The 26,453-nt window shown below is 39.4% G+C and overlaps 1 protein-coding gene and 1 long non-coding RNA gene across 2 annotated transcripts; both read left to right on the top strand.

The window, feature by feature from the left end:
* The first annotated feature begins 693 nt into the window (after positions 1-693).
* LOC306989102 lies at positions 694-5,151 on the top strand. Its single transcript, XR_013795580.1, has 3 exons — positions 694-921; positions 4,537-4,621; positions 4,751-5,151. It is a non-coding gene; the product is annotated as an uncharacterized lncRNA (long non-coding RNA).
* A 14,097-nt stretch (positions 5,152-19,248) lies between these two features.
* On the top strand, positions 19,249-26,271 carry mfsd8 (major facilitator superfamily domain containing 8). Its single transcript, XM_079594450.1, has 12 exons — positions 19,249-19,670; positions 20,034-20,107; positions 20,470-20,513; positions 21,172-21,412; positions 22,235-22,348; positions 22,507-22,651; positions 23,097-23,155; positions 23,297-23,405; positions 23,484-23,618; positions 24,069-24,172; positions 25,012-25,238; positions 25,341-26,271. The coding sequence occupies exons 1-12, from the start codon at positions 19,615-19,617 to the stop codon at positions 25,545-25,547; spliced, it is 1,515 nt and encodes a 504-aa protein (XP_079450576.1). The 5' UTR covers positions 19,249-19,614; the 3' UTR covers positions 25,548-26,271.
* The last annotated feature ends 182 nt before the right edge of the window (positions 26,272-26,453 follow it).

The following is a 26,453-nucleotide window of genomic DNA, read 5'->3' as shown; positions in this document are numbered from 1 at the left end:
GTGTCTATTATTCAAGCTCTCAACGGAAGAATCACGGGTGTGACACGTTTGGCAAAATAGGTCCTAAATAAACCTAAAATTCTCGCGACAGCAGCATGTGTCCAAATTTTAATCTTAACCGTTCTATTTCATCAGATACGATCTGTAAACAGGGCTTTAAGTGTAAAATACCGAACTTGTCCTTTAATAAAACTTAAAATGCAGGTCACCATGTGTTTTATTATACACTGCTGTACTGAGAACACATCATTTAAGTGTAATTTATTGCAGTATTTAGTTGACAGTTTCAGCTTTCATTAAAAATAAACCATTCACAAATGAATAGTTATGTGGACCTGTGCTCATGACTGAAAACGGAAGGGGCCAGAAGAGGAGTAAAAGTCCTGTGTAACTTAAGAAACCCATACTGTCTATGAAGAAACCTATATATTTAAATATATAATTCTCATCAAATATGACGGGCAAAGACTCGTGAGCTTTTAAAAGTAATTCACAAGCAGATTGTAAAACAAACGCTTCACGCTTCAAACTTTTTTTTTCTCCAAATTACTGAGGCAAAATTTAATAGTCCAGATTAATTTGTTAAAAAAAAAATCTAGACTCTCCCTAAGGGATTTGCCAAGCAGACTCAGTGGTTGTCACTCAGTGGTAGAACCAACCAATCACAGCATCTCTTTTGGCCAGGGCCAGAGACATGAACTTTTCTAACCTGTTGCTGCTTGCCGCTGCTCACTAAAACTTCATTGTTTCTGGAAACAGCTTTTGTTATCAGTCTTTCTGTATGTTAATTGCATAATTGTTAATTCTTATATCTTCCAAACGATTCTGTAACAAAACGAGTTTGTTTCTCGTAGACGCTAAACTGATTGTGTCCAGAATCATGCGCACGGACTGGAAAGAAACACCGATGTTCCTGAAAAGGTTTGTTGTGGCATTACGTTTATTTTTGTTTGTTACGCTGAATGTTGCTAATGCTAGATACAAATACATAATACCAAATCACAACATTTATTATCACTACTCTACTCTAAATCCAGCGGTTTTAATCAGTGACATGGCATAATACTTATTGGCATGATGTGCCAGTGGATAGTGGCATATGCCACTAACATTCGTCGTGGAACATGTTGCCGTATGTTGGTCTGTGACACGTACCTCCAGTAGTGACTGACAGATGAGCTGAGCAGCTATACTGACGTTATTGTGACACAAAATCCTAAATATTTAGCTAATAAATAGCCTATTTTAGTAACATTTTTAAATAAAAGTCTCACTTTTAGCTATGTCTTTTAACTATTATAGTCTTTCGAAGAACAAAAACGTGGACTTTAACTACTGGCATCATCAAGTCAGCTGTCACTTTATTTTAGCCCAATGCCCTGTGTGGTTGCACACTTGGCACAGCCCTTGCGACAGCTCTGAGCTCATCAGTATCTCTGAGTGGCATGTGCCACTGTAATGTCAGTGTTGTTGATCACGCAAAATGCAGACTATAAATCATAATAAGTCACTTTGAATACCCAGGGCCACATGAATGCATGTATCTGGGCTTAAGCCCAGGGCCCCAGTGATGCCGGAAAAAATAAAATAAGTATAACAGAATTATTATAATGAGTCGACTGTCCCTTTTATATTATGCTTTATCGCTTTACTTTGAATGCATGTACGGGCGTTTTTATACGGTGGCCGAGAGAGCTCAACGCGCTGCAACTAAAGAAAACACATGCAAATAGAAAAAAACACATGCAAATAGAAAAAAACACTCGCAAATTAAGAAAACATCTTCATCAGTTTCACAACACACGTGTGCTCCAAATACTCACAACACAACCAAATACAGAAACGCGCTGCAAAAGTTCACAACACAACCAAATACAGAAACGCGCTGCAAAAGTTCACAACACAACCAAATACAGAAACGCGCTGCAAATAGAACAGAACACAACGGAAATGTTTCCGGGGAACCCAATAAGTGACGGACCCGGCTGGTACGTGCTTATTGCTCGTGAGCATCCCTATGCCCTACGCCCTTAGAAGGGCAGACGGTAGAGCCCTTGAAGTGAGGACTTTGGAGATAGCAGGGCACTTGTGTGCCGTTATGTAGCCGCTTGGAACGGACTTGATGAAGGGAGCAACGAAAGACCATAGACAACGTAATTTCCTCATTATTTTCACCTGGGATGTTCCCATGACAACGCAGCGCGGTGTCCGTCAGCTGAATAGCTGTTCTTACCAGAAATATAGTTTTATTGCTGTTAACATAGCTGTTGCAAATAAATATAGATTTTATACAACACAGTTTTTAAAATATGCGTTATATCTGTGTGTGAGTATCTCATATTTGGACCCTGCATTCTAACATTTCTTATGAAACTTATTTTAACGTAACATGACAAAATGTGTACAATGTAACTGATGTATAGATTAATATCTTTCCCTCATGTTCTTTTTCTCTATATTTTTATTTATTTATTTATTTATTTGAGTCTTCAGCTCATTGTTCTTGTCTGATTAGTATTATTATAACATTGAACATGTTGTAAATACGTTTTGTATATTGTATACAAAGTTGTATGTCATAAACGTGTCATCTCTGTATGTTTTGCAAAAAAAAAAAGAAAAAAAAAAAAGAAAGTAGCTATAAGCAGTAAGCACCAAGCACCAGGGGGGCAGTGTTTCGGAAGACACTGAAGCATCCCCGGGCGCCGCCATTGGCTAGCGGACCCCCACCTGCTGTTAGCATTCCATTGACTCCCATTCATTTTGGCGTCACTTTGACAGCGAATAACTTTACATCTGAGGCGTTTAAAGACACCGTTTGTCCATTGTTTATTTCTAAAGAAACACGAAAATGTATAAAAGGCTCCATTACCTTGTATCTTACGTTATGGCCCCGTAGAAGCAGTTTTTGTAAAAATAGGCTAACGATTGCGTCATACCCGCGCGACTCTGTCGCACAAGTCGAAAAATTACCGTATGGACAGGCAGAGAAGCTCGCAAGCAATCGGGAGGACGTGGAGGCATAAAGTCAAGGGAGAAACCCATAGAGAGTGATAAAGTTGCTCCCGCTGCTAGCTCATGGACAGCTAATACTCATGCTCTCCGTCTCTGCGAGATTCGGAAGGGAATGATTCAGATTTCTCTCGGCACAGCGACTAGAAGACCTACAGGTTGCTCACGTCACATCTACGTCGTCAAGCTCAGTTTGAGCCTGCGCAGTTCGCCTTGCGATCAGGAAGTGAGTGCTTCTAATTGACTTCATTTCTCTCCGTTGAAACCTATATTGGGGTCGCTGTGTCCAGTTTATATACTGTCTATGCCAAGCACGTACCAGCCGGGTCCGTCGCTTATTGGGTTCCCCGGAAACATTTCCGTTGTGTTTGTTCTATTTGCAGCACGTTTCTGTATTTGGTTGTGTTGTGAACTTTTTCAGCGCATTTCTGTATTTGGTTGTTTTGTGAGTATTTGGAGCACACGTGTGTTGTGAAACTGATGAAGATGTTTTCTTAATTTGCGAGTGTTTTTTTCTATTTGCATGTGTTTTTTTCTATTTGCATGTGTTTTCTTCAGTTGCAGCGCGTTGAGCTCTCTCGGCCACCGTATTTTTAAGTCCTGCGCGTGAAGTGTCAAAGACGCAGTTCAAATCAACTCACAGTTAAGCCCAATTTATACTTCTGCGTCGTTTGTACGCCGTTGTGTAAAAAAAATAAAATCGCCTCCGTCGTAAGCATTTATACTTCTGCGTTGCTCTGCATTTACACAACCAAAATGCTTGGTTTCTTCGCAGCTGTTTTGAGTTTAGGCTACTACAAACAATGACGACTGAAACTGAGCAGATCATGTTGGAGTTGGAGCTGATTGACGTGGAAAAACAGTTAATTTTAGTGAAATTACTAAAACTAAAATGTGGAAACGAGAGAAGGCGTTTAAGGAGATGGTGCATGCGACCCGTGAACCAGTTGAGGGAGAAGGAGGGTGAATTTTCTGTGCTTGTCCGGCCACTGAGAGACATGGACGAGGAAATGCACTTTCAGATGTCGGCAGATAGATTCGACGATTTGGTTCATTGTATGTGCAGCCATTTATCGTACATCAGTGTACTCACAGTATGCCTGTAAACATACGTAGAGACTGACAATCACCCTTCGAATTTCAGCTTCTGGTGGAAGCCAACAGGCTGTAGCAGCTAGCTACAAACTTTCGTCAAGCACAGTTTTTTTTCCATAGTATGTAAACCTTTGTGGAAAGCACTGCAGCCAGAGCTTCTTCCCTGCCCTTCAGTCACCCAATGGGAAGATATTGCTGCTGATTTTTGGCAACTGTGGAACTTTCCGAACTGTTTTGGCAGCGTAGACGGAAAGCACAGTCCATTGTTCTAATGGCTACCTTGCGACGCCAGATATCACTTCACCATGGTGGATGTAGGGGGGGGGGGGGGGGGATACGGACGGCAAAGTGGCGGTGGTGTCTTTGAGGAGAGCCAATTTGGTTCTATGCTTCTTGAACACATGAATTTCATGAATCTGCCCCCACCAGCAAATCTTCCAAATCCAAATCCCACATGTGATAGTTGGTTATGCTGCATTCCCCCTACACAACATCCTAATGCACCCCTTTCCAGGTAGGCCTATGTCACAGACAAAATTAATTTCATGTAATAGTACATATTGTATATATGTATATTTATGATCACAGCTGCATTGGCACACAATGATTGCCTATCAATTAATACTGTTGTTTTGCTACCTAGGAATGAACCCATGGATAAGCAGACGTACAATTACCTTCACTCCAGAGCCAGACGGGTGTTTGAGAATACCTTTGGCATTTTGGTGGCAAGGTGGCGAATCCTTGGGCGACCACTAAAATGTCTGCCAGACAAAGCACTTAACATTCTGAAAGCTTGTTCTGCTTTACACAACTTCCTGGCGCAGAATGGTGGCAGGGGTCACAAATCGAGCTTGAGTGATCGAATGGAATTCAAGCGTTCAGTTCAGGCAGACCACTGATCGCTAAACAATATCAGCTGACTTGTTACTCCACCTACTCTAATAAACTATAGTATTTAAGCTCATTTAACGAATGCTCCGCAGTCTGTCGCACAGACATTTACACCTACCTCCACCCCTTCACCTCCTAGCATCTTCATAATAGAGCAGTGTATAGAAACTCTATGTACGTATTACTCATTGTAGGGCTGTAAACGATTAATCGCGATTAATCGAATCCAAAATAAAAGTTTGTGTTAACATAATATATGTGTGTATTGTGTATAATTATTTTGTATATATAAATACACACACATGCATGTATATATTTAAGAAAATAATTTAAGAATTTAAGTTATTTATATCTAAAATAGTTCTATTTATATAATTTATATATATAATATAAATCATTAAAAAATATATATGCAGTATATAAATGCAAATATTTCTCAAATATATACATGCATGTGTGTGTATTTATATGTACAAAATAATTATACACAATACACACTGTTCTGACTCCTATCAGTGTATGTTATGTAGCGCCATCTGGTGGTATTTGGAGTCATTGCGCTTGTAAGGAGATCGTCAACAGGTGTACATGCAGACTGAATGCTCCACCATCAGCGTTATTTGTCTATCCTCGAAATAGATCCATCAGTGATTATGGTCGCTCAGTCGTTTAAGTAGTTAAAACATATGTAGACGTTCTACTACTGTTGTTTAAAACAGGGGTTCTCAAACATTTTGGAGCCAGGGACCCCTTACAGGGAAAAAACATTTCCAAGGACCCCCTCATATTTATAACAGTGATTGAGCCCATATTTAATGTGGGATCGGCTAATGAAATATTTTTGCACAAATGGTCTCCACCCAGGGTCATATGCAGGAAATTTTAAATAGCCTACTGAGGTCCCAAAAGTGATCTTGCTAGGGGGGTTCGGGGGCATGCCCCCCATCCCCCAACCCCGAGGAATTTTTACATTTTCTTGTTTTTCTTGATCTACACGTGCATTTTAAGGCCCACAAATTGGATAACCAAAGCTTTAAAAGCATGTCAGTGGGCAGTGGCATACATTTTTTGTCAAGCAGATGACAGTTTAAATTTGACAATGAATGATCCACATACAAAATGGAAATGCAAATTGTATATGATTATTGTTCACATGTACATCAACACATATTCCAAACAGCATATGGCTTTAAATGAGAAATGTTTCAAGGATTATTTTGCATAGATGTTAAATTACAATATTTGAACACATTCGAGGTACAGAAATATAGCTTATATTTACAATAATAATGCCAATATTTTTAATAGGTGCTTGTGTTGTTAAATTGAGCGTTTATCCACTGTAATTAGCGAAAAAACATAGGAAAGGAATCCATGTTAATCTCATCCTGGGCACAGTAGGCCTATGCTTCTTTTGACCTGTAGCTTAAAACTTCTATCTAAAACAGCTGTTTAGTTGAGTTATTTAGGCCTACATCTCGCACTTTATGACCGTTAACTGAAGCTTTGTGCGGGAATTCGGGCCAGCTCGATTACTTGGATTTTTTCCTCAGCAGGGGAAACAAAGGAATACAATATTTATAATTTTTTTTAAATAAAGAAAAACAGCAGGATGCGGGTTCATGCCGTCGATGTCTCCTTTCTGGCGCACGTGCCCCAAAATCAACCAAAACACAGTGAATAGTCTACTTGACGCACAGACATACTGCTACAGATAGATTGTCTATCCATAGAAACATTTAAAGTGCCTACTTTATATTATTTGACGTTAAATGCATGTCACTTTGGAATAAATTGCATGTTTTCAGATGATAAAGAAAACACGACTTACAGTCCGGAAAAAGCGGTAGGCTGTTATTCTGCAGACCCCCTGGCCCCACTTTGAGAACCACTGGTTTAAAAGCATTTATTTTCAGTGAAAATCGGGTTAATGCTAATCGTGATGCTAACCGTTCACTAGACATTAACAGCAGTGTATCCGCCTATACTCTTAAAACATGCTCCGGCACAGTGGAGACTGCAGGGCGGAAGGCAACATTATAGTGGAGTCAGTCGATGGTAAAACCAAGGTGAAACTTCCTACTCTGCTAGAATGTTAGCAACCTACCTGACGACAGATCAGAGATGCCAACGCCTGAGTGCACTAACTATTTTCCTCATCTCACTCCTGTGGCCGATAAGATCCCTCCTCTTGACACCAGTGCTCCTATTCTCCTCCTAGGCAGGGATATTTTGAGAGTGCATAAGGTGCGTGAACAGCGTAACGGGCCTCACAACTCACCGTATGCCCAGCGCCTTGACCTTGGCTGGGTCATAGTTGGAGAGTTATGCTTGAGTGGTGCTCACAAGATTGAAGAAGTTAATGCCTACAAGACACATGTCCTTCAAAAAGGACGCTCCTATTTCCTTGAGCCATGTACCAACAAGATTCACATAATGGAGAGAGTACAGGCTCCAGTGCAGCCTAGTCTTCGAACATCATCCTACACCCAGGAGATCTTTCAGGAGACCTGTCAAGATGGTTTGGGGGAACGTGTGTTTCAAAAAACACCCGAAGATGAGAAACTAGCCATGTCAGTAGATGATAACAACTTTCTCAAAATAATGGAAAGTGAAGTGTACATGGATGACCAAAATCACTGGGTGGCACCCCTACCTTTTCATTCGCCTTGCAAGCCCCTACCAAATAACAGAGGACAGGCCACCCAGAGACTCTCCACTCTCCAACGCTCATTCAGAAGGAGACCTGACATGAAACGGTACTTCTTTGACTTCATGCAGAAAGTCCTCGACAACCAGCGGGCAGAACCAGCTCCTCCATTGCAACCAGGGCAAGAATGCCGGTATTTACCTACCTTCGGTGTCTATCACCTGCAGAAGCCTGGGAAAATCAGGGTGGTTTTTGATTCCAGCGCAGTGTTTAAGGGAACGTCATTGAATGACAAGCTCCTCAGCGGACCTAACCTCAACAACACTCTAGTTGGAGTCCTACTAAGGTTCAGGAGGGAGCAAATAGCCATCACAGCCGATATTGAACAAATGGTCAATGGGTTCAAGGTCAGAGAGGACCATCGCAATTTCTTGCGATTTCTGTGGCACCGAGATAATGATCCGATAAGGAGATCATTGACTTCTGGATGACTGTACACGTGTTCGGGAACAGCCCGTTACCCGCTGTAGCAATGTATGGGCCGAGGAATGCTGCAGAACAAGGAGAAAAGTAACACTGCAAAGATGCGAAGGATTTCGTCTACAGAAATTTTTACGTTGATGATGGTCTCGTCTCAGTGTCAAAGGAGGTTGACGCCATTGATCTCCTGCAACGCACCAGGGCCCTACTACTAACTTACGACTTCACAAAATAGCCTCAAATAGTACAAAGGTCATGGAGGCCTTTCCTCCAGAAGCACTAGCAAGTGACTTTAAGGATCTAGATTTAAGAGCAGACCCCTTGCCCTCCCAACGCAGTCTGGGTGTAAGCTGGGAACTCCAGACTGACAGTTTTACTTTCAGAGTGTCAAGAGATGTGAAAGCATTCACTCGGAGAGGCATTCTGTCAATTGTAAATAGTCTTTATGATCCTCTTGGATTTGCTTCCCCCAGTTACAGTGAAAGGCAAGGCACTTGTAAGAGACCTTTCCTTCGAGCAGTATGAATGGGACACACCTCTCCCAAAGCAGAAAGAGGCACAGTGGAAAGCATGGACTGACTCCTTAACTGAGCTGGAACAGATTCACATCCAGCGAACATACTTTCCAGTCTCCATGTCATGTTGTAAAACTATAGACTTATGCGTTTTCTCTGATGCTTCTACTATGGCAATACTATGGCAATAGCGGCTGTAGGCTATCTGCGTGTCTTGGACTCTGATGGAAAGTGGCATGTAGGGTTTGTAATGGGAAAAACAAAGCTGGCTCCTTACCCCATGCAAACTGTGCCACACCTGGAGTTGTGCGCCGCAGTCTTGGCAGTTGAACTGGCAGAACTGATCCAATCTGAAATAGATGTAGAGTTGAAAGCAGGTTCTATACAGACAGTCATGTCGTGCTGGGCTACATTCACAACAGATCAAGGTTCTATACCTATGTAGCTAACCGAGTAACTCGCATTCGGAGCTCCACCAAACTAACACAGTGGCAGTACGTGCGAACCGATGAGAACCCTGCAGACCATGGAACCAGGCCAATTCCAGTGGCTTACCTGGCCTCATCCAGTTGGTTACTTTGCCCTCAATTTCTCTGCCAGCCAAACACATGTCAAGAGGATGAGGCAGAATCGTTCAAGCTAGTGCAGCCAGATTCAGACAAAGACATTCGGCCTGAAGTCACCTCTCTTGCAACCAAAGTCACAGAGCAGTCTCTTGGATCACAAAGATTTGAAAACTTCTCTACCTGGAAGAGTCTAGTAAGAGGCATGACAAGTCTCATTCATGTAGCAAAGTCATTCTCCGGTGAGATTAAGAATGATGAATGAAGGGATGGCATCAGTGTCGGCAGCCACTCACCACAGAGCGCTGTTCAAGCCAAGACAAATATCCTCAAGGCAGTGAAAGAGGATGTGTATCAGGAGGAGCTAAAATGTCTAACTCAGGGCATCGCAGTTCACCACCAAGGCCCTCTTGTAAAGTTGGATCCTTTCCTTGACGAGAATGAACTGCTTAGAGTGGGAAGTCGGATACACAAAGCAGATCTGGAAGATCACGAGAAACACCCACTAATCCTTTCAGCTGGACATCATGTAACCACTCTCTTAGTCAGACACTATCATGATAAAGTGGCACACCAAGGTCGCCACTTTACAGAGGGTGCACTACGTGCCGCTTGTGTCTGGATAGTAGGAGGGAAGAGGCTCATATCCGGCATCATATTCAAATGTGTCATCTGTAAGAAGTTGAGGGGCAAGCCTGAAGTTCAAAAGATGTCTGATCTGCCCACTGACAGGTTGGCTATGGACCAGCCTTTCACCCATGTAGGACTTGATGTTTTTGGTCCATGGAATGTTGAAACCCGGCGGGCACGAGGTGGTGCTGCTGAGAGCAAAAAGTGGGCTGTCATTTTCAGTTGCCTGGAAGTCATTGAGTCTATGTCGACCTCAAGCTTCATCAACGCCTTGAGGCGCTTCCTGTCCATACGGGGACCTGTCAGACACCTCAGGTCAGATAGAGGTACTAATTTTATTGGTGCATGCAGAGAGCTTCAGATTAACACTGGCGACCCTGAGGTTAAGAACTACTTGCAAGACCAGGGCTGTACATGGACCTTTAATGCACCTCATTCTTCACACATGGGAGGAGCTTGGGAGAGATTGATAGGAGTTGTTAGACAGATTCTAGATGCGCTGCTGGCGAAGGATGGAGCTACCAGACTTACCCATGAAGTCCTAACAACCTTGATGGCTGAGGTTATGGCCATTATGAATTCCAGACCACTGGTCCCAATCTCGTATGATGCAGAGATACCTGAAATACTCTCGCCTGCCATGTTACTAACCCACCAGGCAAGTGTTACTAACCCAAAAGGCAAGTGTTACTACCGCTCCCCCAGGGGATTTCAAATTGGACCAACTATGCAAGGGACAGTGGCGCCAGGTCCAGAGCTTGGCGGACTCCTTCTGGAAAAGGTGGAGGCTGGAGTACTTAGCAACTCTTCAGCCTCAGAGAAAGTGGACCAAGGAGAAGCATAATCTCCAGGACAGTGACGTTGTACTGATAAAGGACGTTCAAGCAAGACGCAATCAGTGGCCTCTCGGATTGATAGTTGAGGCCATTCCCAGCTCTGACAGCAGAATCCGCAAGGTTATGGTGAAGACCTTTAGCCAAGGGACAATTAAGGAGTATCTTAGGCCAATTAGTGATGTTGTGTTACTGATACCAAAAGGAAAATAGTAGATGGTGGTATAACATAATTATACCAAGCGGGGAGTGTTCTGACTCCTATCAGTGTCAGTGCTTTTAGAAAAGTTAGTTCATGCATTCATGACCTCGAGACTAGATTACTGTAATGCTCTATTAGTTGGTTGTCCTGCATCCTCAATAAACAAGCTACATTTAGTCCAAAATGCAGCCGCTAGAGCTCTTACTAGATCAAGAAAATATGATCATATAACACCAATTTTATAATCTCTACTCTGGTTACCTATACAGTTCCGTATTAATTATAAGGTATTGTTACTGACTTATAAAGCCCTAAACGGCTTAGCTCCAGTCTATTTAACGGATCTTCTATCGCCCTATAATCCATCGCGCTCTTTAAGATCACTAAATTCGAGGCTTTTGGTTATACCTAGGATATAGGTCCACCAAAGGAGGGAGAGCATTTTCACAATTAGCTCCAAAACTCTGGAATAGCCTTCCTGATACTGTTCGTTGCTCAGACTCGCTCTCCCAGTTCAAAACTAGACTAAAGACGCATCTCTTCAGCCAGGCATTCATATACATTTTTTAATCCTACAGTTAAATCTGGCCTCTAGTTCATAACCGCCAGAGGAGAACTTGCCCCCGACTGAGCCTGGGTTCTCCCAAGGTTTTTTTTTTCTCCATTAGGTCACCGGATGGAGTTTTTCGTTTCCTTGCCACTGTTGCCAATGGCTTGCTCAGTTGGGGATATTCAATTTAATTAATCAATGAATAATACTATTGATTAGCATTACCAAACATGGACGTTTTATTATTATTTTAATTTAATACTGTGAAGCTGCTTTGATACAATCTGTATTGTGAAAAGCGCTATACAAATATTCTTGACTTGACTTGACTTGTGTTTGTATTTAGCCCATTTACTTATGTTCTTTGTCATATTGTAATATGTGCTGTGCTTATTATATTTATGTTGCACATATTTGACTGTAACAGTGTTTATTTTATACTGTATTGCAGTTTTACAAAAAAGAAAACGACCAAGATTTCAGTAAAGAAAACACTCAACCTGGAGTCTTATTGTTGATGTTCGCTATCTGTCTAACAATACAGTGACGTATCTGCCAGGACAGAATACACACACATATATTATGTAAACACAAACTTTTATTTTGGATTCGATTAATCGTGATTAATCATTTACAGCCCTAATTCATTGTATCTCTTTCTGTAACATATGCTAAGAAACATTTGGTTATTAAACGGCTTGGGGGTTTTGTGTCTCAAGGATGTATCTCAAGCTGTCTAGTATGGCAGCTCGAGCACCATAGAGCCTAAGCCTATCGCTGAATCCAAAGATGTCAATAAATTTATTTCTCAAAGTGGTCCTGACTGAAATCTTTTAGAAGCATTAGTTCCACGTCACCTTTTAAAGGGCCCACTCCACCAGAGCTGCAGTTGGTGTGCAGAATGACCTGATGATAATGATCTATGTATAATGCCGCTAATGATATATGTATATCTATATCTCACACAGCGCTGTTGTGTCGTTCAGTCATCATGGTTCGCGATTATTGATTGCGAGTAATATTTAGCCATTACTTGCAAATACTGTGGGTTTGTTCAAATGTACTTTTACGATTGTTTTTAAGTTAAAAACTTTAACGTGTAAAACTGCGCAGCATTAACCCACCAAATAATTTGACAAATAGTCATATCAGTAACAGGCTAATATACATTCTACGTTCCTTACAACTAATTCATTACGATGACATAATAGTGTGATCAAACGTTCAGGTAATACAAAAACAATTTTATTAGCCGATATATAATTGATATGATTCGTGAATTCCACACATCTCTGCATGGTGAAAACAACATATCCTATCATTCCACTCTTCTTCATAGCATCATCAAGCTTCGTCTTTGTTATTGTTTTGAAAATGTGACCTCTGGCGGCAAAATAATACAGATTGTACCTTTAACAACGTTTTGGGACAAATACAGCCTAATGTAATTTAAAGTCCCCCTGTAGTCAATAATTGTATCTCTTAAAACTTATATTTGATCACCAAAATGTCATATTTAAAAGTTTTTTCATGCCTTAAAATAGCTTGAATAACTCTACACCCTTGGCTCATCAGTATACGCGGTTCTATGAATATGCAAATAAGCCCCGCTTCCACTCACACGGGCTATGTTTCACTCTTATATGCACTCGCAAACTTCCCTAAGCATTTCCCCTCGGGGGAATCCCCGCTGCCATTTTGAAGTGCGTTCCACTTCGTGAAGTTTATAGGACAGACCCTCGACCCCTCGATTTTGACAGAGGGAGCGAGTCTACTTCATATGTACACTTCAGGCAATGCGATTGCTACGTCACCACATATCGCGTTACCACCACCACAAACAACTCTATGATATATTAAATTTTTTTTAAACAACCCAAACACACCTATATAGAATGCTGCATTAAACAAATTTGTAAGGGGAAAAAAGTTAATAATATATCAACTCCATAGCGGATTCAAGTGATCAAGGGCTTAGGACATTCCAATTCAGCACATTGAAAGGGTTCCGCCAGTTAATGTGTCATGATTCTGCCTTGTCCTTGATTTTCTCTAGTCTTGAGGCAGGATCATGACAGACCCATGTTTTGTGTGCAAGCACATGGCCTTTTGTTTGGGCCATGTGCTTGTGTTGTCTCGTTACTCAACCCCGCCCCCTTGTTCTCCTCATTAGTCATCATTGTTTCATCTGTGTCACCTGTTGTCATTATCAGTTTCTCCCTATTTAATCCCCTTATGTTTGCTGTCCTGTGCTGGTTCATTATCTTACATTATGAGACCTTGTGAGTATCCTGTCAAGAGTATTGTCTAGAGAAAGTTCTGATTCTGTATTTGCTGTTTGTTTATTGTCTTGTTATCTGTCAAGTCATAGTCTAGTTTAGTCACTCTTGTTCTGTCTATGTTTTGCCCCCTTGTGGGTTTTATTTTCCCCTTTTTGTCTACAATAAACGTTGTTCAATTGCATACGGTCTGCATATGGGTTAATCTCCTCCACACTTCATAACATAGTGGACACTCATGCAACAGCAGCGGCTCATCTGTATGGGCAGTGTTGTGGGCCATAAAGTGGATGAGGCTGCCCTACACCCAGTACCAGAAAAGGTGACTGCTATTCAAAATGCTCCCTTGCCAAAGAATGTGACAGAGTTGAAGGCCTATTTGGGACTGTTAAACTACTATAATAAGTTATTTCCCAACTTGTCAACTGTTTTAGCCCTTGTGCAAAAAGTTGCTGCGAAAAGAAGCAAAATGGAACTGGGGTGCATGGGGAACAAGAGGCTGATTTTTCTCAGTCTAAAGAAAAGATCCACTCAGTACAAGTTCTGGTCCATTTTGACCCTCAGAAGGATGCGGTTTTATTATGCGATGCTTCTCCTTATGGCCTCGGTGCAGTTCTTTTGCATAAGATGCCTGGTGGTAGTGAAAGACCCATTGGATTTATGTCACGGACATTAAATCAAGCTGAGCGGAATTATTTGCAGTTGGACAAGAAAGGGTTGGCCGTAATGTTTGGCTTAAACAACGCTTTCATAAGTTTTTGTATGGTTCGAGGTTTACCATCGGTACAGACCATAAACCCTTGTTGCCTTCATTTAACGAGTTAAAATCTGTTCCCTAAATGTCATCTCCTAGAATCCAGAGATGGGCTGTGACACTAGCCTGGTTCTACCAGACTCTCGTACATTTCATTTGTACAGAGAGTCTGGTCTCTCTCCATTGACAAGCGTTAACTTCCTTGAAGGAGCATTAACTTCCTTGAAGGCGGGTACTCTGTTGAAGTTTAAAACTACTGGATCTGCCCAGAGCCACTCTGGATCTGCCATAACCAATCGCTAACGTTTGGTCGTGATGTACACTCTAAAAAATGCTGGGTTGTTTCAACCCAATTTTGGGTCAAATATGTACAAACCCAAACGTTGGGTTAAAAATGTAATGTAAAAATTTAACCCAACAGCTGGGTTTGTCCATATTTGACCCAAAATTGGGTTGAAACAACCCAGCATTTTTTGAGTGTATGATGACTCAAACTAGCGCACAACGTCATCGTTCTCAGCCACTCCCTCTGTTCGCTGATTGGACCGGTAAAAAAATGACTGGAATATACCACAATCCCAGACGTAGTTCTGAAGAAAGATTAAAATTGAGCGGAAGTACGTATAGGAGGGCAGAGCCAGGCTACTGTGACACTATAAAAGCATATGAATACAACATCATCTACAAACATGGCTAGGATCATTGGAAATGTAGGCGGTTACCATTTTCAACGGAATCTGGCGTTGAACAGTAGGAAAGAGTCCTAATGCTGGAGAATGCAGACATAACCTTTATTACAACAGAACAAGGGAGAGGGTGGACACAAAAAGATCCGGTATTATCCAGGGTGAGAGAAATGGTGCAACAAGGATTCCTGCATAAATTAATTAGAGCAGAGTTTGACCCATTAGCATCAAGAAAAGATAAATTAAGTGTACAGGATGGTTGTGTGCTTTGGGGGGTAGAGAAATAATTCCCAGTGTGGGTAGATCAGAAAGTCCTGAAACGACTGCATCAGTGCCACCAAGGAGTGTCTAGGATGAAAGGGTTGTCCCGGAGCTATGTGTGGTGGCTTAAGTTAGATCAGGATGTTGAAAGGTTGGTTAAAACCTGTTGTATGTGCCAGGAACGGAATGTTCCAGCTGTAGCCCCATTGGATCATTGGAATTGGCCAGAAAAAACAAAAACATGGCAAATATTTCATGTGGATTATGCAGGAGTATTCATGGGAAAAAATTTCTTTGTTTTGATTGATGCACATTCAAAATGAATGGATGTGTATCCACATCTGCTGCTACCATTGAATTTCTTATTAACCTTCCAGAGGATAGAATCAATGGACTGTAAATATTCAGATTTTTACTTTTCTGACAACTCTGCTTCAGTTCAGTTCATATTTATTCGTTTCCAGAAGGCAAGTTGGTTGCAGCATACACATAAAACAATCACACACACATACAAGAAATAGGAAAAAAGAATAAATAAATAAAAAACCCAAAAAATAAATTTACCTTAAGTTGAAAAACTTTACAGCTGAGGCGCTAAATGAAATTTTAAACCGAATTGTTTTACTAAGCAGAGTTCTATACCGGCTACCAGAAGGGAGGTGATGGAAATCATAATACATAGGGTGGAAATTATCTAACAATATGCTCTGGGATGATTCTGTATACATGATTATGTAGCCTATTCAGCGACAGCCTCCTGCAGTCGGAGCGTGTATCATAACAATGTGTTGTGTGCGAATTTTGCTTGTCCTATATGTGCGACCCTTCACTCACTGAACCCTGCAATCCTCAGCTGAAATCCAATAAACATTTAAATCATGCTTACGGTTTCTGAAAATGTTCAATGATTGGCCTGTATCGAACTCACCTGACGTAGGCCATTGAATTTCTAATAATGGGTGAGTTGATTTCACAGTAATGTCTCGAGAATATAAAGCGGATCTCAAATGAGAAAAAAATAAAGTGAAACGTCAATCAAATTTAATTTAATGCAGGCCTTTAAAGATGCAGATGATGGCGAAGGACAAAGTCAAATACAGTTATTAGGTGTAGGTCCTAAAGACGTCATGTAAAAAAAAAAAAAAAAACGGCTGCTCGACAAAAGCACAAGAAAGATAATCTGACGTGCATGTCAAAGGAAAGTGATGTAGGCCTACTGAGGGAGTTTAACTTTTCCGGCGTCATAAGGGATTTTTCATCCTGAAAAAGCTTAAGGATAACTTTGTACGGTAGTCCCAATGATCTGATTACATTTTCAGCATTAAAAATGTTCAGAAAGTTTACATTTTCTATATTTTTATATAGCCTTTTTATAAGGGAAACAGTGAAATGTAGTATATAAAAGTTTTATTGCATTTATTTCTGCAAAACAAAAGGATGATTTGATAAGACGAAGCCGATGTAGTTCTAAGTGTAAGTAGCTAATAGTCCAAATTATATGTTTATGCAGTGTTTATAAGTTTATGCAGTTTTGAAACAAAAGGCTGATAACTTGCACTTTGTGATTGAGAGAATGTAGATAATGGTTCTGGTGGATGAAGGGCCCCAAAGCCCAGGGGCCCCTTACAGTCTTAATGCAGCCCTGCCAACACCATATCAACAGGAACTATCCCTTTAACACAGTTGAGGTTGAGGAACATCTACGGGTGACGTATTTGTTATGGTAGCAAAAACTAATACAAGTAATCAGAGTCATATTGATATAAATAATTAGATATAGTGTGTGTGTGTGTATATATAGGCTACTGTTGTTCCTCACCAACAGCCATATCTCCCTGTAGCCCAAGACTGGTTTTCTTGCAGCAGGGCTGATCCTGGTTAGTACCTGGATGGGAGACTCCTGAGAAAACCAGGTTGCTGCTGGAAGAGGTGTTAGTGAGGCCAGCAGGGGGCGCTCACCCTGTGGTCTGTGTGGGTCCTAACGCCCCAGTATGGTGACGAGGACACTACTGTCAAAGAGCACCGTCCTTCGGATGAGACGTTAAACTGAGGTCTTGACTCTCCGTGGTCATTAAAAATCCCAGTATGTCCTACGAAAAAGAGTAGGGGTTTAACCCCGGCATCCTGGCCAAATTTGCCCTTTGGCCTCTGTCCATCATGGCCTTCTAATCATCCCCATGTACTGATTGGCTTCATCACTCTGTCTCCTCTCCACCAGTAAGCTGGTGTGTGGTGGGCGTTCTGTCGCAATATGGCTGCCGTCGCATCATCCAGGTGGATGCTGCACATTGGTGGTGGTTGGGGAGATTCCCCCCTTCCATATGTGAAGCGCTTTAAGGACCCAGAAAAGCGCAATATAAATGTAACAAATTATTATTATTATTATGAACTGTTTTTATTTACAGATTTATTTCTTGTGTTTCCTAGAATGGGCAGTTTGCATGATCAACAACATTGACATTACATATATCATTCAGTGGCACATGCCACTCGGATACTGATGTGCCACAAAATGACTTTAATGTTTAATTGACATTTATTTAAAAATATCTTTTCAGATAAAAAATGTACTTTTCAGAATTATTTTATTTTCTAATGCTTTACATAGGTTAATATACTATTTTTCCATAGTTCTGTTGTAGTAACATTTAACTTATTTATTAACTTATATGGCATCCTGGTGAAAAGGCTATGGTTAACAAACATGATACATTTTTATAATATGGCATAAGAAACCATATGCTTTATTTAATCTGCTTGCAAATGTATATTACATTATTAAAATAATTAAATGTGTATTATTATGCGAATTCTCTCAACCAAATTGCCACATTAGTAGGCGAAAAACAGATTGATGCTCATTCACAATGATTCATCTCTCTTTAAAGATAATTTAGAGAAAATGTTTTTGGGACAGTGATGCCATTCCTGTATAAGGCAGATAACCACTTTGAGTTTATTCCTCTGCTTGGTTTAGATTTGGGTCAAAAAACTGAGAAAGCAACTTCACACAAGTAGATCCACAGGATAAAAAGCCAACTGTGTCAGAGTCTTCTATCATCTATCAGCATGTTTCATCTTTATCTCACAAGCAGAAAGGCTGGCGCCCCTTTCAATCCTAATCACATTAACTAAAGTGTCTCCTTCCTTTGTGATTGTTTTAGTGATTTGATTAGTTTTGTTTATGCATTGGATATGTTCCTCAATCAACTTGACTTTATTTATTTTGGTGAACACATCAGCACGATTCCCTTCAGATGCATCTCATCAATCATATTCAGCTTCTGAGCCTGATCTCTTTCAGCATTATCACTCTTGCCGTATATACACACAATGTCTATGTGATTGTCTATCTCTTGTCTATCAACTGTCATTATCACATGAAAAAAAAGCCACAATTTGTTTATTCAACCTGCTCTTTACATTGTATCCACTACTTGGCCAGCAATATGGCAGATTAAATTATTGAATGATAGAGCTGTTTTAATTGCATTGGTTGCTGCCCTATCAAATAATTTTTTTCACCAACACTACAGCAGGTGTCAGAATTTGTTCCCTGTGTATTCAGATCTTGACCAAACTTGTCTTTTCTTTGGAAAATTATCAGTCTTACCATCATAGCGTGGTTGGGATGTTTGGTGCTTAAATGCCGCAAGTTTTATAGAGCAGTCTGTCTGTCTGTCATTTTACTAAATGCGTTAAAAACTAATATTGTATTGAATACGTTAAAAATTAAAATATAAATGAATAAATAATACACTAATCTAAAAAATTTTTTATTACGAATACACTAATCTAAATAAAAAATAAAAAAATAAAAAGTTCTAATGAAAATCCCAAAAAAATTGTAAGGGGCTCTTATTTTGAAGTATTTCTCGCTGTTGTTTTCTGTTTCTCTCAATGCTTACGGTCACGTGTGACAACGTTCTTCTTCAGAAATGCTTCAAGTTTACGCTGAATCAACACCATCAATGGACTTTAGACTGCGCGTCAAACGTCGCTGAATGACTCTGAACACTAGTCTGCTTCTAACAGCTAAAATGGGAATATTATCTAGAGGCCTGAATGCGTTTTCGAGATATGTGTTGTGCAGCTTCAGACAATTTTCAGTCAAGTTAACTTGATTTTAAAGTGCATGTCATTGTAAAAAACTGCCCCTCAATGAACTCTCGTCATCGTTTAATTTTCGCAAGCTGCTCAATCGCTAATAATGTCATTTGTGGAGTCTGATGAAAACACTCCGCTTCTCAGAGGCGATATTACAAGGTAGGTTGTGTGATAATTGCATTTGTAATGACGCAGTCTGACTGAGCTTGTTTTATTTTGTTCTGACATTGTCTAAACTGAAACTATTTGGCTCGACCAGTTAAACTTGACAATGTTGCCTGTGTGTCATCATGTCACAAGGAATTTCTGTCACTAATGCACAGCATGATGCTAAGTTCAAACTATATTAAGTCTCGTCAGTGTGAAAGTTTAGTAGTGCAGTGAAGATACATAATATCTTGCATGAGCTGTCGTCCTAATGCATGAAATTATTGTGACTAGTCTAAACATCTTAAGTGTAAACAATCAAGAAAAAAGCTATAATTGTTATTTGTATGTCCAACTTCTCTTTTCCTCTCAAAGTGATGGGGATGCAGACAGAAGCCGATGGAGGTCCATCAGGGTCATGTACTTTACCATGTTCCTCAGCAGTGTTGGTAAGAAAAAAACTTACTCTTTCACACACCCATCAGTTAACGCTCAGTTCAGTTAACGCTGCTGTGCAGTTATGAATATGAATTCTGCTTCAATGAACATTCGATTTAGAGCTGAAAACCTGCTGTAACTCGCAAGATATGTCTGTATGTCAGGACTTGTTGCGTTTTATTATACACTAGGCCTATGCCTTAAAAAAAGTAAAAGTGTAACCAGAAGGGATCTGTCTGTACATATTTTGCAATTGGAATTATAATGTCATATTTAGTAGATCAATTAATGTTATTTGCATTGTTTGTGTAGTACAAAGTACCATTTAAGTGACATGTAATATATAAGTGATTGCAATGTTCTTTTTTTTTAGGTTTTACGATTGTCATCACTTCCATATGGCCCTATCTGAAGAAAGTATGTATACTTGCATTTACACATTCAATGTATTGTACTCTAGCTATACATTTTATAAGCATCACTTGGGGATCAAACCCATGGCTTTGGTGTTTCTAGCAACTTCTGTTTGATTTACAGGAACAAAGTATATTCTATGCAGTTGCGATTTGAGTGAAGTGAACATTCATTAGCATGGGAATTCTATAAGTTATCTCTGTGCAATATTTGATTCCTTGAGCTATGCTTGATTAAAAAACTAGAAGTGAAAAAAGGGAAGTAGTTATATGTGCGTTTCTAAGAAATGCCAAAGAACCAACTAAAACCTGTTTGAATTTTTATATTTAGCGATTCCCCTGAGAACGTTAAATATCTTCTAAAACCATCAGTTGAGGTTTAAATTCTGTGATTGAATATATATAATTTGAAAAGTGTTCCTCTTTTCAAATGTGCCCTTACTCATTTGTATAGACTTTGCAGAAGTGTGAACACTTAGAGCTAGGGTTAGCAAAAGGGAAGACAATGGCCTCCCCATCCAACCCTACAATTTTCTCTAGTAAGGTTACACCGGTGGGAGTTGTAGTATTATTCAATTACACACAGTAAGCCTTGTTAGTCTGGGACTGTATTGTAAGTCAATCAATCATGATGTGTGTGTTTTACATTTGTTTTCTTTTAGATTGATGACAGTGCAGATGCCAGTTTCTTGGGATGGCTGGTTGCTGCCTATAGTTTGGGTCAGATGGTGGCCTCACCCCTCTTTGGATTATGGTCCAATCACAGGCCTCGGCGAGAGCCTCTAGTGTGCTCTATATTGATCAACGTCTCTGCTAACATTTACTACGCCTATGTCTACCTACTTCCCTCACACAACAAAATTCACATGCTTTTGTCCCGCACATTTGTGGGCATTGGAGCAGGTAAATAAAACACACACGCACACACATAGTACATTTAAAAAGTTTTGAAACATTACAATTTTTTTAATTTTGGAAAGAAGTCTTTAACCAAAAATACAGTAAAAACAGTAATTTTGTGAAATATTATTACAAATTAAAATAACTGTTTCTATTTGAATATATTTTAAAATGTATTTTATTCCTGTGATGGCAAAGCTGAATTTTTCAGCATCATTACTCAAGTCTTCAGTGTCACATGATCCTTCAGAAATCATTCTAATACACTGATTTGGTGCTTAAGAAACATTTCTTATTATTACTATCAATGTTGAAAACAGTTGTGTTGCTTACATTTTTGTGGAAATAGTGATACTGTTACAGGATTCTTTGATGAATAGAAAGTTCAATGAATGGCATTTATTTGCATGTATTGCATTTATTTAATAAATATATTAGCTATTTTTAAATATAAATCTTTTGTAACATTATAAATGTCTTCACTGTCACTTTTGATCAAATGCATAGCGTCCTTGATGAATAGAAGTATTAATTTCTCTCTTAAAAAAAATGTCTTACCACAAATGTTTTAAAATAGAAAACAATTATTTAAAGTTTAATAATAATTCACAATAATTCTGTTTTTACTGTATTTTTTATTAAATAAATGCAGCATTGGTGAGCATAAGACGTCTTAAAAAAACACAACAACGGTATAAATAAATAAATTACAATTTAATATAATGTTAAAATAGCAAATACAGATTCAGTAAACAATTATTATCAAGCATAAGGTAAAGTACTTAATTTATTTGCAGTGCTAAGGTCTGTCGTCCTGTCCTGTAGGTAATGTAGCAGTTGTGAGGTCTTATGTGGCTGGTGCCACTTCCCTGACGGAGAGAACCAGTGCAATGGCTAACATAAGCGCCTGTCAAGCTCTCGGCTTTATACTTGGCCCAGGTTTGTGTGAAGTCGAAAGCATTTTACTTACAGAGGCATTTAGTGTGAAATTGCTCTATAAGAATAGTAATTTCACAGCTTAGTTTGATAGTGTCTTTATTTTACACTTTCTTAGGGCTAGTTACCATTAAAAGATTATGACTGGCTTTATTTTTCAGCTCTGCAGGCTGCTTTGTCATTCATCGGAGAGACTGGCGTCAATGTGAAATTTATCCAGCTTCAGGTTAATATGTACACTGCTCCAGCACTGTTGGCGGCCTGCTTCGGGGTCATTAACATTCTACTGGTCATATTAGTCTTGAGGTAATGATTTAACCTGAGTCTTAAAAACATGTACATTGTATACAGTATATAAAAGGACTGTGTATTTTCTCTTCAGTACTTCTATATTTAACCTTAGCACCGCGTTTAAACCAGACGCGTCACATTGCGCTGCAACAGCTAGAAGCTGTATACACTAGATGCGACAAAGCGACCGTTGCAAATCCATTTGTCCTTCCTATGAGAAGTATCACGAGTGCTTGGAGTATCATAAATAGAACGAGGCATCAGTTTACTGTCGGGGATTTGTTGTGTTGTGTCGTGCCGCATCCAGTGTAGACAACATCACTGATTATAATGGGTTCTATTGTCCTTTGTCGTGTCGCGCCGCTCGCGTCCGTTGTAGACACGGTGTCAGGCTTGCATCCTATTTGACTGTACTTGAATAAACCAATGCATAGAATTTAAAGTGTTTTACATGATTTAGGGAGCACTGTGTGGATGACCATGGAAATCATATCCCTGCAATTAACTACACCCCAGAAGGTAAGATATTTATTTTCTTGGGGTAAATGTATTTATTAATATACTTTAGCAGTGTACAGTTGCACTGTGTCTCTGTACAGTCTATTTTATAATAATTCATGTAATTACATTTTATATCGTACTTTGTCTTTCTGCCCTCAGAGCGAGTAGAAGTGACTGCTGAGGTTGAAGGTGATATTGACCAGTTTGCAGTGTTAACATCTAACGTCCTTTTCTTCGTTATTCTCTTCATTTTTGCTGTGTTCGAAACGTAAGTGTAGATCCTCAGATTTTGACTCATATTTAAAGTCTAATCAGCTCATATTCATGTGAATTTGTTTGCCTGCAGGATATCTACACCTCTATCAATGGACATGTTTGCATGGACAAGAAAAGAAGCCGTTTTGTATAACGGCATCATATTGGCTTCCATCGGCTTTGAGTCCATCCTCGTCTTCCTGGTGGTAAAGATGGTTTCAAAACGGTAAAAGCTTTATGCTAATTTGATTTCGGTTATTAGACTTTTCAATTTGTCATAGATGTTTTGAAGAACCTTGAAGACATGCTTTTTTACTTCAGTTTGACACAACATCTACAGAGGTTTTAGGTCACTTCTCTTCTATTGGGAAAAGGGAAATGTTCCAAAGGAGTATTTTGCATAATCACAGTGTAGGTTTTGCATATAACTACTCATAATGGGACTGTACATTTCTTACAGTCTCGTTGTGACTAGCCATAAAACCTCTCATTGTTTTAAAGTCTTAAAACACGTCAGGAAAACTTTGTGTCAGTTGCAGGGTTTTTTTCTGCTGTACTCAACAAATATATATTGGATGCTAACAATTTTGAACACATGACTTCCTCTTGTTGCACTTGCAAGCTGACTAATCAGATCTCAGATAAAATCAGTTCTTTTTTTGGCTTTGTTTTTCAGGGTAGGAGATCGGCCACTGCTGCTTGGAGGCTTGGTACTCATATTTGCAGGGTTCTTTATCTTGTTGCCATGGGGAAACCAATATCCTAAAATACAGTGGACAGGTGAGGTATCCTATTAAAGGCCCGTTCACAATAAGAACGATAACTATAAGCATAGCTGTAAAGATAACTATATTAGCATCCAAACCAGCGGAAGATATTGTTCTGTTTATTCTAAGTGCGTGCTTGTCTGCCACTCCAAATGCTTCAGCTGATTGTCAATGTTTTTATTATTCATCCTCTGGAAAAAGTCATTCTGAAAGTGATTCCAATAATATCGTTTCTCTGTGCCATTATCATATAGCCGTGGTGTGAACTCTGCTTTTCTTTAATATGGAGAACGACTTTTAGAACTATATCTTTATCGTTATGGTCCTTGGCGTGAACGAGTCTTAACTCAGTAAAGCTTGTTTCCAAATAATTCTTTTTTTAAAAATTAAAATAGCAATATACTATTTAAAAGCTTGGAGTCAAGTGCATTTTTTTATTTTATTTTATTACATTTTTATTCAGCAAGGATGCATTAAATAGATCAAATATTTGTGTATCAAATCACGGTTTCCACTAAAACCGCACAACTGTTTTCAACATTGATCATTTTAATAATAAATGTATATTAAAATGATTTCTGAATGATCATGTGACACTGAAGACTGGAGTAATGATGCTGAAAATTCAGCTTTGGAATATATATTAAAATAGAAAACATTTAGGGGTTAGGTTAATAGGGTTATTAAATTGTGACATCGCTGTTTTTACTGTATTTTTGATCAAATCAATTTAGCCTTAAGCAGAAAAAAACTTCTTTCAAAAACATCAAAACAATCTTCAAAACCTTTGAACGGGAGTGTATATTATAGTTGAGATTTGTGTATATTAAACAAATATTATCCCATAAACAGACATTCAGAATAACACTATGCCAACAATAAGACTGGCACCAACCCAAGCCTCGAACACATCTCTGGAACCCACCGGATGTCCGTCCGAACAGACCTGGTGCTTTTTTACCCCTGTAATTCATCTCGCACAGTACATCACCTCTGACATCCTGATCGGAGTGGGCTATCCGACCTGCAACGTAATGTCCTACACTCTATACTCAAAGATACTGGGCCCCAAACCGCAGGTACAATACATTCTCTTTTAAAACATTGAATCTCAAACTAAAGTAACATGATGATTAAAGTTCATGCTATTTATTCTCTTCCCCAATTGTGTGTGAACTCAGGGGGTTTACATGGGCTGGCTGACAGCATCAGGAAGTGGTGCGCGGACTCTCGGGCCTGTGTTCGTCTCTCACGTCTACACCCTCCTGGGACCCCGATGGGCCTTCAGTGTCATATGTGGCATAGTACTAGCTGCAGTCGTTCTCCTCAGTGCTATGTACAAACGACTCATCGCCTTCTCCATACGCCATAGAAGAGCAATGTCGTGACTGACAGGTGCCTCCACCAACTACTGAAGGACAGTTCAGTAAAGATGGAAAACAGCCACTTGTACATCTGTGAATGGTATTTTTTAGACGTGGAGCTTGTACAATCATGAATCCTTTAAGTAGATCGTCTTCCATGTAAATATTTGTACTTTATATCCCCTATATATTGACCTACCCCTCCCATTGTTTCCTTAACTGTGAATTTAACTACAGTACTATTGGAGCAGGATGACATGGATCGTATTACCATTTAAAACACAGTGACAGTATTTAAACAGGCCCATGTGAACTGCAGTATTAAACATGTTTGGTAGCTCCACTGGTTATGAAGCATTGCAGATTATAATGCCTATGCTGTTTAATCAAAATCTTTATGGGTTATGATTGTTTTGGTTTTAATAATCCTTGGCGTTGTAAAACGTTAACAAATGTGACAGCTGATTCTACACTAATAGGAGAGGCTTGAAGTTTCTTTTTTAAAACACTAAGCTAATAACGTACACTAGATGCTGAGCATTACTTGACTTTGGGTGCATCCTGAAGATTAACACAATCACTGATAATTTAAAACAAGACTACTTTATTTGAACTTCACACCGAATGTTTTGTTTTGATGTGTTAAAGTGGATATGGGCAATAAATTGTTAATTTGAATGTTTTTAAAAACGAAGTATGATATGCTTTTCTGGGATTTGTTTCTTTAAATGCATTAAAATGATTTTTTAATAAGAAATCAGTATTCCCTTTTGAAAAGTACAGAAATGACATCCATTCCAATAATGCAGTAATTGTATTCAAACTTTTTTATCCACCAATCGTCACTGTTTGAGCCACATAAGCTGGAACAAAGCTTCTTTGAACCGTTACTCCAGACCGTTGATAAGGTTTGTTCACAACGTGTTCATT

Source organism: Phoxinus phoxinus, assembly GCF_949152265.1.
Source record: "Phoxinus phoxinus genome assembly, chromosome: 21".
Lineage (NCBI taxonomy): Eukaryota > Metazoa > Chordata > Actinopteri > Cypriniformes > Leuciscidae > Phoxinus > Phoxinus phoxinus.
This window is presented reverse-complemented; position numbering and strand designations above follow the sequence as displayed.

Bases quoted from the DNA above. Each gene is read 5' to 3' on its own strand.
- mfsd8 (XM_079594450.1), top strand. From the start codon at position 19,615: ATGTCATTTGTGGAGTCTGATGAAAACACTCCGCTTCTCAGAGGCGAT. The intron at 20,514-21,171 runs GTATGTATACTT...GTTTTCTTTTAG, and splicing joins TATGGCCCTATCTGAAGAAA to ATTGATGACAGTGCAGATGC. The intron at 23,619-24,068 runs GTAAAAGCTTTA...TTTGTTTTTCAG, and splicing joins GTAAAGATGGTTTCAAAACG to GGTAGGAGATCGGCCACTGC.